The 13307-nt window shown below is 31.9% G+C and overlaps 1 protein-coding gene across 3 annotated transcripts in view; it reads right to left on the bottom strand.

Annotated features, from left to right (window-relative positions):
- Sec10 (Exocyst complex component Sec10) overlaps positions 1 to 13307 on the bottom strand; it is a 57519-nt gene that overhangs the window by 18536 nt on the left and 25676 nt on the right. For all 3 annotated transcript variants that reach the window (XM_075366230.1, XM_075366231.1, XM_075366232.1), the window contains 3 exons: positions 9403 to 9562; positions 534 to 769; positions 287 to 373 (listed from right to left, as the gene is read on the bottom strand). In XM_075366230.1, coding sequence (XP_075222345.1) covers positions 287 to 373; positions 534 to 769; positions 9403 to 9562 — 483 coding nt within the window. The remainder of the gene's footprint in view (positions 1 to 286; positions 374 to 533; positions 770 to 9402; positions 9563 to 13307) is intronic.

The raw sequence follows: 13307 nt of genomic DNA, 5'->3' as shown, positions 1-13307 counted from the left end.
GTAAAGAATTTGTTATCTATTCCAACAACATGATAACAATATCTTTAATATAAGGTCACTGCCTAATTTTTACTTTACATGTAAATACATGAATTTGAAAGCAATTATTTCTGCACTATTTTGTTTCTAATGATAAACAAGTTTTTCTTTTCTTTTTAACTGTCATCTCATGAAAGATCAATATCAAAACCTAGAAGTCTTTCAACGTCAAACTATATTGCTGCTGGACTTAAAAGATTTAATCCATGAAAAAAAAAATTATGATGGTTATTTATCATATATTTACCTATCAAGACCTGTATCCAGCTTCATTTCAATTTGCTCTAAAAGTTGTCTTTTTCTTATTAAACATTCATCATGCTTTGATGTATTACTGAAAATTAAAAAAAAAATTAAAATAGAAAAATATTTTATTGAGATCAGTACATAATTATATATTTCACATAACAGCAACAGAAAGGAGTATTTTCTTTTAACAAATAATAACTGGAAGTAAAGTATTTATAGTACAGGCTATAAAAAAAAAATCTTACATGACAAGAGGAAGAAGACTGTCATTGAAAAGTTTTTCTATAAGATGTACAATAGCATTAGCTTGACGTACAACATCAAAAAAGTATATGTGAGGTTGTTGAGTTTTAGATTCAGCTATTGGAACAGCTTGGAGGCCCAATTCAAGAGCATAATCAAGATGATCAACTATTAATTGTTGCAATAATACTTCCAAAATTTGCGTTGCATTATTTGCTAATTCTGATGGTTGAGATAACTGAAAAAAATATAACATCCAAATATTATAGTTCTATTAGTTCAGAAATTATATTTTTTGCAGAATAAAACTAATGTAGGTACAAAACATTATTCCATTTTGTTATTATAGTAACAAATACAATTATTAAATTAATTTACACACAAATATCAACATTGAAACACTAAATAATATGCAGTATATTTTAAATTCACTTTGCTTGAAATTTATATATAATGTCTAAATAATCTTCAAACCAAATAATGCAAGATTGTTTATTCAAATGTGAAACCTCATTGTAATACCTAATATCAAAGGTGGCTGTTAGCTAGCAGCATGGGACCCAGGCTAGAGAGTGGGTCCTACAACATACAAAGTGATCCCAGACTGGATCATATCTCTGTCATTGATTGCTTATCAATGGATCAGTAGAGAGTCATCTCGGAGCTGGGTATGATAGATCAATCATACCCAAACAATATCATTAATTACACACCAAATTATCCCTCAGCAAAATCCTTAGCAGTCATGTACACAGGAATTTGATTTATAGCTGGAATGGTAACAAAGTGAGGAGCATTTAATTTTGCAGCTCATGACAGTATCTGGAAAGCAGCAAGTAGGTCTTAGTTGTATCTTAGTAGGCCAAAATAGCTTACCCTGTGTATGTCAAGTTAAAAATAATTTATGGGTGGCTTTTTGTCTCTGTGCAACACAGTAATTGTGCTAACAGAACCCACAAATGTGTGCTCTTTCTAGTTGGTCATACATAAATCCACCCAGAATAAATTAGTTGAAAAATGCAATGTAGCATGTAGAAAAAACTCTGTAAGGCAGCATTTATCATCCTTTCAGTAACTGTGACCCAATTTTCAATCATAATTTTCATAGCGCACCCCCTCATACAATAACATATTTTGACACTAAAGCTACACTACGACCTTAATTACAAACCTTACAAATTACCAAGAATAAATTTATTTATATTTGGTTTACACCAATCCAGTCCAGAATCGATGCCTCTCTATTGCTTTCTGTCTTACATTCACCATATTGGACATTCTCATGGTTTCAAAAATAAAAATCAAGAAAATATTCTCAAGAATACTTAAATTTTGGGTTTACCAACATTGAAGTAAATGAAGAAGAAAGGCCCCTGTGTGTCATTTACTCAAAAATTTTGGTAGCAGGCAGCATGAACTCTAATAAACTTAATCATTTGGAAACGCTTCATAGCGAGTATGTTAACAAACACAGGGAATTCTTTGAATTAAAATTAAATCATATGAAAAGTAAAAAGAATTTTTAAAAAAACTTTGCAACAAATGAAAAAGCTCTTGCCTCTTACAAAGTTTCATATAAAATAGTCAGATGTAAAAACCTCATACCATTGGTGAAGAGCTTATTTTGCTAGCTGCAATTGAGATTGTAGAAACTGTGTTTGGAGATAATTTTGCCAAATAATTTCAGTCCATACCTTTATCAAATGATACTGTAGCCTGTTGAATTGGTGAAACAGCTGAAGACGTACAAAATCAGCTTTTTGGGAAGTTGTGTGACAAATTGTTTTCAATTCAGCTTAATGAGGCAACAGATAACAATAAAGATTCTTATTTCATTGCCTATGCTCGATTTTGTGATGGTATGTCAGCAGTAGAACCACTTTTCTGTAAACCAGTAGAACTCAAAGCAACAGCAGTCGCATTATTTGCTATCTTAAATGATTTTATAAACAAGGCAAACATAGAGTTATAATTGCATTGGAATATGCACCAAAGATGCTTGTTCAATATCAAGAAGATTCCAAAGTATACAAGCACTTTTGAAACAAAAATCTCCAGTGATCTGGACACATTGCATGATTCACAGAAAAGCTCTCTCTGGCTTCCAAAGCAATGACTCCTGGTTTGAATATAGTGTTAATGACGGTTGTAACCATAGTAAATTATATAAAAATAAGACTCTTAAAATCAATAATCTTTTCTCACTTTGTAAAGATATGGGTGCAGTATAATCAATGTTACTATTTTATTGTGAGGCAAGTTGGTTATCAAGTAGGAAATTTTTGCAATATGTTTATGAATTAAGAGATGAATCGCCATTTTTGTAGAGGAGGGGAAACTGACCGGAAGCTGAGAAGTTTCGAGATGGTTTATTTATGAAGGAACTGAGTACTTGATCAACATATTTGAGAAATTAAATACCATGAATCTTCAACTCCAAGGAACAAACACACCCATGTTGGATACGAGTGATAAAGTTAATGCTTTTTGTAGAAAACTGGAATTGTGGGGCAGAAATTTAAAGCTAAGAACCTAGAAATGTGGATGATTGTGTTAAAACTTTCAGGTTGAAGAACAACAATTGAAAGTTGTTTTTTAACAATTGAAAATCATTTAGCCATGCTGGCAAAGAATTTTAAAAAGTATTTTCTTGCTGACAACTTGGTAGCAAGTTATGAGTGGGGTTAGAGATCCATTTCAAAATACTCCTGGAGAGTTCTCAACCGAAGAAGAAATCTTCACGGCAAAATCAAAATACAATTTAGTAATAAATCAATCTTTGAATTTTGGACATGGATAGATGATGAGTTTCTGCACTGAAAACAAGAGAATTTGATATATATTACCATTTTCAACATCCTATCTTTGTGAAACCAGATTTTCTGTGGTGGCTGCTTTGAAGACAAAATATAGATCTCAGCTACCTACAGAAAAAGAACTCAGAGTGTCTATTTCTAATATTAAACCACCTTCCTTCGAAAACCGTTGCTCTGCAAGACAGGTCCAAGGGAGTCACTAATAATTATTAAACTTGTTTTTAATTTAGTATTGATAAGTTAATTATTTAACACAATGTGCAGTACTGATACAATCCAATTTATAAGTGTATTATATCAGTGTAAATGTGTAATTTATTATTTATTATGTAAGAATGTATTTTATTTTGGTTTCCTTTCAGTAAATTAATAAATCTTTTTAATAATATTTTCTTTTCGATATACTTGCACCCCCTTAGTATTATCAAGCTCCCCTAGAAGAGTGTGCCACACAGGTTGAGAAACACTGCTGTGAGGAGATATTAGAATATAAAAGGGAGACAATTGAATTTATCATTGCTGTTGTACCAAAAGTCACTAAGTTCAAAAATACTAAAAATTTAGTTTAAAATTGAAGTATATAAAATTTTTCATATAGTTTTTGAAGCAAAAGTCATTATTTACATATTGCCAGTTATTATCAGTTACATATTGTAACTGCATTTGTGGAAAAAATCAGTAGTCACTTAGTGAGTTTGCATAAAAATATTTCTTTGATCAATGCTGTTGGTAGCAATGTTAATAAGCTGACATCATAATTGGAGGAAGAGTAGCTAGTTCTGTTCCCTCCATTCTTAATTTAGTTCAGTGATTGCTATTAGTGTGCGTTATCTCTGTTTTAATGAAAATAGTTATTTGCGTTACTCTAATTATTTTTATTTTTAGTTACCAACATTACTACTTAACTATAGTTACATTACATGTTGAAGATTTGTTTGTTATTCTATTCATAAAAAAGAAAAAAAAAACAGATATTCCTGAATAGATGTTATTGTGTTATATTATTTAAAGGTTACAATGTTTAAAACTTCAAAGAACATAACTCTTTAAAGAAATTTTCATTACAATACTAATATTAAATTGAATACTTTCCCTCATTAGAGTATATTTTAATTCTTGTTTGTTACTAGCCATAGTCTATTAAAAAATATCAGAAAGAAAGTTTAGGATGAATAACAGTACAGATGTGGAAGATTTGTTAAAAGAACTTGATAGTAGTAATAATAATTTTTCGATCAATGATAATACAGATAATACAATGCAAACTTCTATCCCGATTCTATAGACAACAACAGGGTAAATGACAGTGGTATCAGAGAAATTGTATGAGATGATGAAAAGTTTCTGATGATGGCACTCAACTAATCTTTAACAAAGTTCCAGCAAAAAATATTACATGTGAAAATGAATCTGTAACTAATAACAAAGAAAACAGTGATTTAAAGTTCAAAGAAAACAGTGGTTTGAAGTTCATCAGTTCACAAAATTGAAAATGGTAATGCTGGTAATAGTAACTTAGTCATAAATTAAATACCAAATAATATTAATCAAGAAGACACTTAAAGGCGCTCTCTTAAAAGATGGAGAAAAAGAGAAAAATCAAAACAGAAGAAAAACCTTGTGAAAAAGATAAGGTATTCTTGCCAACCTTATGAAACACTTAACAAAACTAGGCTTGCAAAATTACCCAAAGCAACAGGTTGTTCTAGATGCAAGTTCTCATGTTAATCTAAATTTTCTGAAAATGGAAGATTAGAGATATTTAAGGAGGAATTCTGGAATTTGAAAGAGACAAAAAGACTTCATTCTTAACAATATTTCTTGTCATTTAGTCAAATGACGAACACAAAATGAAAATGCAAAGTTTTGCTCAGTATCAAAGTCTTATTTTTTGTATAAAAAACATACTAAAGTTAGGTTATGTCAAAACGTTTTTGAAAATATTTTGTCTATAAATAATGGGCCAATTCTGAAAGCTTTAGAAGGAAAGAGTGATGGTGGGGCTGTTGCAAGTAGCTGTTACAAGAGAGGTAGCTCAGCTCTGGGAAACAAACACTTGCAAGACCAAATGAATTGTGTTAACAGCACATAGAGTTTTCCTACAATGGAGTCTCATTGTTGTAGGAAATCAAATAGTAGTAGATATCTGGATAAAAATTTGTCTATTTTGAAAATGTATTTTCTTTACAAAGAACTGTGTAGCAATAAAAAAATAAAACCTGTCTGCCAGTCTGTGTACCGTGCACTTTTTGTAAAAATTACAATTTATCTTTTTTCAAACCCAAAAAAGATCAATGTGCTCTCTGTACAAAATATAAAGAAATTAAAGATAAAGTTAAAAAAAGTGAATTGAAGAAGGAGTACGAAAGTCACAAACAGAGAAAAGAGGATTGCAATAAAGCAAAAGAAAATGACAAACAAAGAGCAATTAACAATATTACATATTTTGCTATTGCAACATTCAATCTTCAGTCAGTTCTGTAGATTCCATTTCTGATTTATCACCCATGTATTAGGTAAATCAAAATAAACAGGATTTGGTTACTGAGCATCTATGGTTCGTAGGACTGGGCCTGAGCTTCTAGTATGCTTGGGTGGAGTCATTAGAAGTGGGGAAAGCCGGCCATTCCACACCCAACTAATTCATCAGTAACGTTCACGATGTCAGAGCAACAGATGCACACCTCCACTGCGCAAAGCATAATTATAAAATTTCTTTATAAAGCAACAGAAATTTTCTGAAGATGAATGCACAGTTCGGGAACCAAACATTGTCAAGGATTCATGTGTTTGCCTGGCATAAAGAGCTCAAGGAATGACGAGAATGATTGGAAAATGAGGAACATGATCGCCGTCCTTGAACCAGCATTACAGACAAAAACATTTGCGCGGTTTGAGACATTCTTGAAGACGATGAGAGTGTCTGAAGTTGCAGACAGGTCGGAATAAGTTATGGGAGCTGTCAAGCAGTCATCACAAATGACCTACAGTTCTGTAACGTATGTGCCAGATGGGTCCCTCGCCTTTTGACTGCAGATCAGAAGTTGAGACGTTTGGAGGTCTGACAGAGGCTTACAGCAAGATCTGCGAAAGAAGGTGATGCATTTTTGAGTCGGAACGTCACCTGCGACGAAATGTGGGTCCACATGACACTCCCCAGTCGAAACAAACCAGTATGGAGTGGCAGACAAAAGGGGAGGCAGCCCCAGTGAAAGCTAAGACTCAACTGTCAGCTAGCAGGTTCTTTCAAAGATTTTTTTTTTTCAACAGCAAGGCATTTTGTACACTGATTTTTTGCACGAGCGACGCACAATCAATGCTGCATACTACTATGAGCTGCTGAAGGAGGTGAGGACTGCAAAAAATGAGACCAACCGATTTGAGAGGCCATCCTCCTCCATGGCAATTACGGCTCTAAGCAGTTTAATATGATGGACAGGTACTTGCTGGTGTTCAGCGACCTAGGCATGGCAGCGAATTGCTGTCTAATGAAATAAATTTTAATTTATGGATGTCATATATATTTTTAGTAGTTGACACAGTGCGCCTACACATTTTAACAAGTGAGTGGTTGGGACACGTAAGCCGGTGGTGTATAGCACTGCATTTAGTTCACTCACACTGTTAGGTAAGCTTTAGGAGCTATTTAGGATACTGATCGCAAAACTCTTTGAGGCTCAGTAGCCGTTTAAGGCACAGACATTTGGTCGTATGCTTTAGGGTGACCGAATGGGGTGGTGGCAGGAGAAATGGCAAGCAAACCAACCTCCCTACAGCCCAGATTGATTGACCTGCAATTTTCATTTGTTTAGGTCGTTTAAAGAAGCTCTAGGAGGGCAATGTTTTCAGGATGATGAAGGCGTGGATGGGATTCATGTGCAATTGGTTCCTGATACAAGCAGCTTCATTCTAGGACATTGCAATAAAAATCCTTCTCGCTGGGAAAAATGTATTTCTAAAGCAGGAAAATGTAGAAAAATAAATTATATTTGCCTTTTATTTTTCAATAAATAAATTTAAAAATAATTAAATCCTGTTTATATTTTATTTACCCTTGCTTAAGTGCTATTATGCTTGAAAAATAAATGTTTACAATCCTACGATCTATGAAAGCGCATCTGGGGAAGGCTTCTTCTACTGCTGGAATGAAATGAATGGTAGCAGAGACAGCAATGAAATAGACTATGTATTTTATGACTGTCTCCTTCAGTGAAAGAGGTTTCTCTGTTTTCTGACAGGGGGGAGGGGTCAGAAGAGGAATCAAAATGTAGCAGCATTGCTATTGTATGCAGTTAATAATAAAAATATAGAAATGGAAAAGCAGTTCTAGAATCGGGTTACACTTATATGGAATGTGACTCAATGCATTCAGCCATTGAATCAGAAAAAACAGAGCTGTTTAAGGAATAAGTGGTTGGATGGAGATATTTCATAACGCAAGATCTCTTAAGAGGCAAAAATATAAAAAAATAGGTCCAAATTAGGCAAAGGAGCTTAAATAGGGTGACTTTTTTTAATTTTAATGCATTTTATGGATAAATGATAAGAAACTGAAGCATGAATAAAGATGGAGATAAGATTAGTTAGTTAAAAATTAAGGTACAAGATTTGATAAACTACCAGCAAATAAATTTTTTTACAAGTATAAACACACTAATTCATACCTAACCATCAACCTTAACCCAATTTTTTATTACTTCTCCAATAAAATAAAGTTGTTTAATTATACAAAAAAATTGGATTCAGTTCTTAAATAATTTCCATTTTTGTTAATATCATTCTTTCCGAACAGTGTAAAAGGTGTTTTTAATTTTAATTCATCATCATGATAAAGTTTAAGAAAGTGTTAAGTGAAAAATAAATTAAAAATTTGTGGAAAAAATTAGAAACTACAAATATTCTTTTTCTCATTAAAGTAATTATTTAAGTTTAGTATTAATTCACTTATTACATTAGTTTTATGAACTAAAGTAATGTAACATAAATTTCAATAAATATCTGATTTTTATAATTCAAATGTTTGACTTCATTTATCTCAGTGTGTGAACAAGTGCAATTAGTGACTTTTGGCACAACAGCAATGATATGGAACATCAGACTTGTTGGAAAAGATATAAAAAAAGCTGAAAACACAGTTGTAGGAATTTCTCATCACATGGCTTTTTTCTGTTGCATGGGTAACATACACGTACAACCTAATTTAAAATATTTATCTTTTTATTTAAATATAATATTTTTGGTTCATTTAATTCAATGATTCTAACTAAAGCGTGTGCAGATAACGCATTTAATTTGTGTGGGTGTGGCAGTACTAGCGGTGACTTTAAATACTTTTTTTACACTTTAAATATTATTTATTTATTTAATTCTACCGGTCACCTGTGACATTATAACATAGCAGATGATACAGCAGCTGCATGTCAGTGCAGCACTAGCACTCTTTGTGGTAAGAAGGGGTACTAATAATGCAATATACCCACTTAGCCACTAGTTTATTTAGGGAATTTTTTGGGGTGGAGGTGCGATTTTGCAAAAATCTTTTTTTGGAAATATTTTTTGATTATTAACAAATGTACCTAAGACCTTAATTAGGTAAAATCTCGAGATACTGTAGAGCTTGCTCTACAGCCTCACCCTCTTGACCTTTTAAGTTAAAAATTTAGTGGCATCAGTGCCCTATATAAAGAAGTAATCTGACCAAGATTGGTCAAGTAGTTCTGAAAGTATAAAGTGATTTAGGGTGCAACACCGAACACACACATGTACATATGAACATCTGGAAAATTTACTTCCAGTTTTTTGGTTTCTGGGTTCCTTAGGTGTCAAAGCGTACAGATCTGGTGAAAACCATATATGCCCAAATTGGACTGATTACAATACTTTCCCTTCTAATGCTATAGCACTAGACGGAAAAGTAAAATGTTGAAATAAATAAATTATTGTAATGTTAAAACAAATTCATTATTTAATTATGAAGACTGCTATTATAAATATATTCAAAAACTTGTTAAAACAATAAATATATAATTAATTCAATAATAATCAAATTACTAACCACTTGACACCTGTGAAGGGCCAGCTTAGTATCTTGGAGTAAAGCAATAGCAACTTCTTCTGAGATAAAAGTTTCACCACCATAGTCTTCTATCTGAGCTATATTTATATTTGCTCTTGTTCCAATTACTGCCTGAATATCTCTACGGAGATCTTGAAATCTTTAATCATAAAAAAAAAACACAATAAAAGTTTAATAAAAACCAATTAAAATTAATCATTAAATATTTTCCTATAAAATTAATGAAATGCCAGATTCAGCTAAAGACATTTTAGTATTTACAATTATAATATGTACTACTTAAAACTGGCTGGATAGAACTGCAAGAAATTAAAATTTGTTGGGAAAATATAAGATTGAAACTATTTCATCTGGGAGAAATAACTCATTAATCAATCAAAATAATGGTGGAGCTGTATCCTGCTTTGTACCAAAATACTGGGTGTATAATAAAACATACTGAGGTTTTAATTTATTATATTTCTTGGATAAAGTGTACAGTGTCAATTTAATGCTAGAATCAAAGAGCAAAAAGGACAGTTTTAATTGTATGGATTAGCTGTAGATTAATCTTTCTGTTTGACAGTAACACTAGCAAAGATGGTGACTCCTGAACAAAAGGCGTTTCGTGTTCTGTAGTTTGCTAAATGTGAATATGTAGGTTCAACTTGTGTTCTGTAGAAAGTTAGATAAAATACTTCAAGTGACAATATCATTCATCAATGGCATTATCAGTTTGAAACAACTGGATGTCTGTGTAAAGGAAAGAGCACAGGACAACCAAGGATCTCTGAAGAGAATGTTGAACATGTCAGGAAGTATTTACTGTGTAGTCCTAAGAAATCTGTTAGGAAGGCTAGCTGCAAACTAACAGTGACAATGATGATAGCATGGATTGTTTAATGGAAATGCTTACATACATGCCCATATTATTTATAGCTGTTACAAGCTGTAAAGCCTACACCCCCTATGCTGTGGGAGTCAACTTTGCAATTGAAATATTGCAGCATGAAGATGATGACTTTATGTTCAGATGATGATTGTATTCAGTTTAGTAATGACACCATTTCATTTTAGTGGTAAAGTTAATACATATAATATCTGTATCTGGGAGTCAGAAAATTCCAATTAACTTTTACAATGAGAAAGAGACTCCCTAAAATTAACTGTTTTCTGTACAATGACTCAGTGGCAATTTTATGGGCCATTCTTTTCTGATGAAGTAATTGTAACAGGAGTTGTTTATTTGGAAATGATGTATACATTGCTCTTTCCTCGAGTGCAGGAAAGACCAAAGAATTTTATTTGGCAACAAGATGGTATGTCTCCTCACTAGCATACGGGATGGTTGAACAATGTTTTCCCCAACTGTTGGATTGCCGGCATGGACCCAATGACAGAGCTTGTGCCCTCCATGGTCACTTGATCTAATACCATGTGATTTTTTCTATTGAATTTTTAAAGGATCTTGTGTATGTATCTCTGCTACCTACAGACTTCCCTGATTAAAGGCATGGGATTGAAGTAGTTATCACTTCCATTACTCCAGACATGCTGGTTAAAGTATGGGATGAACTCTCCTATTGGTTGGATGTATGTCAGTTGCTCTCATTGGACACTTGTATGGAAAAACTCAAAGCTACTCTTTCATTTTATTCGTGATTCATTACTAGTAATGAATTGAATTTTTAAACTAGTATGAATTTCTTAACTTTGACTTAAGTCAAAGTTAAGAAATATTAAATAAGTTTACACCTCTGATATTCTTTTTAGTACACTGATTTATTACATAAAACATGCATTACACTGATTTATTTCAATAAAACTTAATTCTTCCAAATTTTACATTTTAATAATTAGACTGAGTTTTTAGTATCTAATTTCAATACAGGATCAAATATTTAACAAAACTATAGTATTAGCAATTTACTGCTAAGTATCTCCCCAATTTAATAATCCACAGTTTCATGATCGAATGGGGAACATTATAATATTGTTTTACACATTTTGTCCAAGACTTTGTTTAGATGTAAGGCATGTTGAGTACCTGAGTCACAAGAGATGGGTGAATTGCTTTTTCTGAGATTAATAATGTTTACTACACAACCAGTTCATTGGTGAACAGAGTGAAGGTTAATTTGTAAAGCCACATGTAGTAATCTACATTTTAGTGAGCTTGGTGGTAGATGTATTAGCTTAATGAAGAAGGTAACGAGAAACCACTTCAATCCTGAACTTCCTTACTAAGTCTGAAATAAGATGGTGTTACATTTCAAAAGGATTGTGTTTGTTCATTTTTTTGGTTTAAGGGTAGCTTTTATCACATGTCAGGTTGCCTACAACTGTTTGGTTTTGGCACCAACAAGACAAAACTGGTAATCTCAAGCAGACAAAAACTCATTTTTAGTATTGCTGTTTTAAAGATTTCCTGCTTGCAATATTTTTTAGTTATTTCACCACTATAGCACATAGTAACAATGTTAAATATCATGTCAGTAAGATATTGTTTCTTGCATATAATATAATCTTCACCTTCATAGTAAAAATATTTATAACTTACCATTTCTCATTCTCAATGACTCGATAAAATTTTCATTTTTGGGAAAGAAGAGTGAGAACAAAAAATATAGAATAACAAAATGCATTTTCAAATGGGGATTGTTATTTCAACAATTAGCAACATTAGTAATGCTTAGTATACAACATGTAGCTTATCATGCATAGTGAATGATAGGCTACGTATAAATTGCAGTGGCAATATTTTTGGCATTCATGTTCCATGTTTATTATTATTTAACATAAATAAATTAATAAATTAGTAAATGAATGGTAGACCACAAGTTTGGAATGATCAATGTAAAGCTGTTGATAAGTGAAGGGATAGGTTCTCATTCTGAGTAAAGATACTTAAATCTCCAGAACAATTGTGGGTAGAAAATACCCCTGCCTGTAGATGGTGTCTTGAAACATTTCTTTTGGTGAAGTTGTTTGTATTACATCACATGCAGATTGTCAATTGCATATTATCTAATTAAACTTTTTTATACCTTTCATTTTGGTAATTAATTTTGTGGTTAATACTAGATTCCTAATAAAATCATATAATAAGGATTTAGAAACCTTACAGTTACAGTATCCTGAGTATGTATATAATGTAGCAAGACTGGCTTTAAACTTAACCAGAGATTGTGTTCCTACCCAGTGACTATACAAAAAGCCCAATCTGGGCTGAGACGTTTATTCCACAAAGTCAGGGTTTCTAATACATACAAACAACTTCAGCTAGTCACAGAAGCATCACTCATTAGTTTTCCTAACCTTCAGCTCAGAAGTCAGTCTGACAAGTCATTAACTATAAAATAAATAAAGCAAGAAAATATTAGTTGGATTCTCCAAACTCCTCTGTAAAAAGAATTCACTCTTCTGTAAGAAGGATTTGTTATCAATTTTTTTTTTACCTAAGAAATTGTGAATTCTAATGCCCGGCAAAAATACATAAATTAATGAAATAATTTAACTTAAAATTTCAATTTGTAACAAACAGTAATAAAAAGTAGATTTTACTGAAAGATTAGCACAATTTGAAACCTTACAAAACTGATGTAATAAAGGGAAATGGTTATATCTTGTTAATTTCTTTTACCTGTACAGCAAGTGGAATAAAAATAAATACTGATGAATTATCAATGTAAATTAAATCCTATTTATTATAGCTTAATGAAAATATAACATTAAAAATTATGCATTTCCCCAATTGACCTTTTTATACTTAGAATAATATTTATTATTGATTGTTGGCAGTATAAAATTGAAAAATACTCTAAACAGCATCCTACTTATTAGAACTTAGACTATTCTTACTATTAATTTTTTTTTCAGACAAAAAGCAAAGTGAATTTGCTAGG

This window comes from Lycorma delicatula, chromosome 5, assembly GCF_047948215.1.
Source record: "Lycorma delicatula isolate Av1 chromosome 5, ASM4794821v1, whole genome shotgun sequence".
Taxonomy (NCBI): domain Eukaryota; kingdom Metazoa; phylum Arthropoda; class Insecta; order Hemiptera; family Fulgoridae; genus Lycorma; species Lycorma delicatula.
Note: the sequence above shows the minus strand (reverse complement) of the source record. Positions and strands in the feature narration are given on the sequence as shown.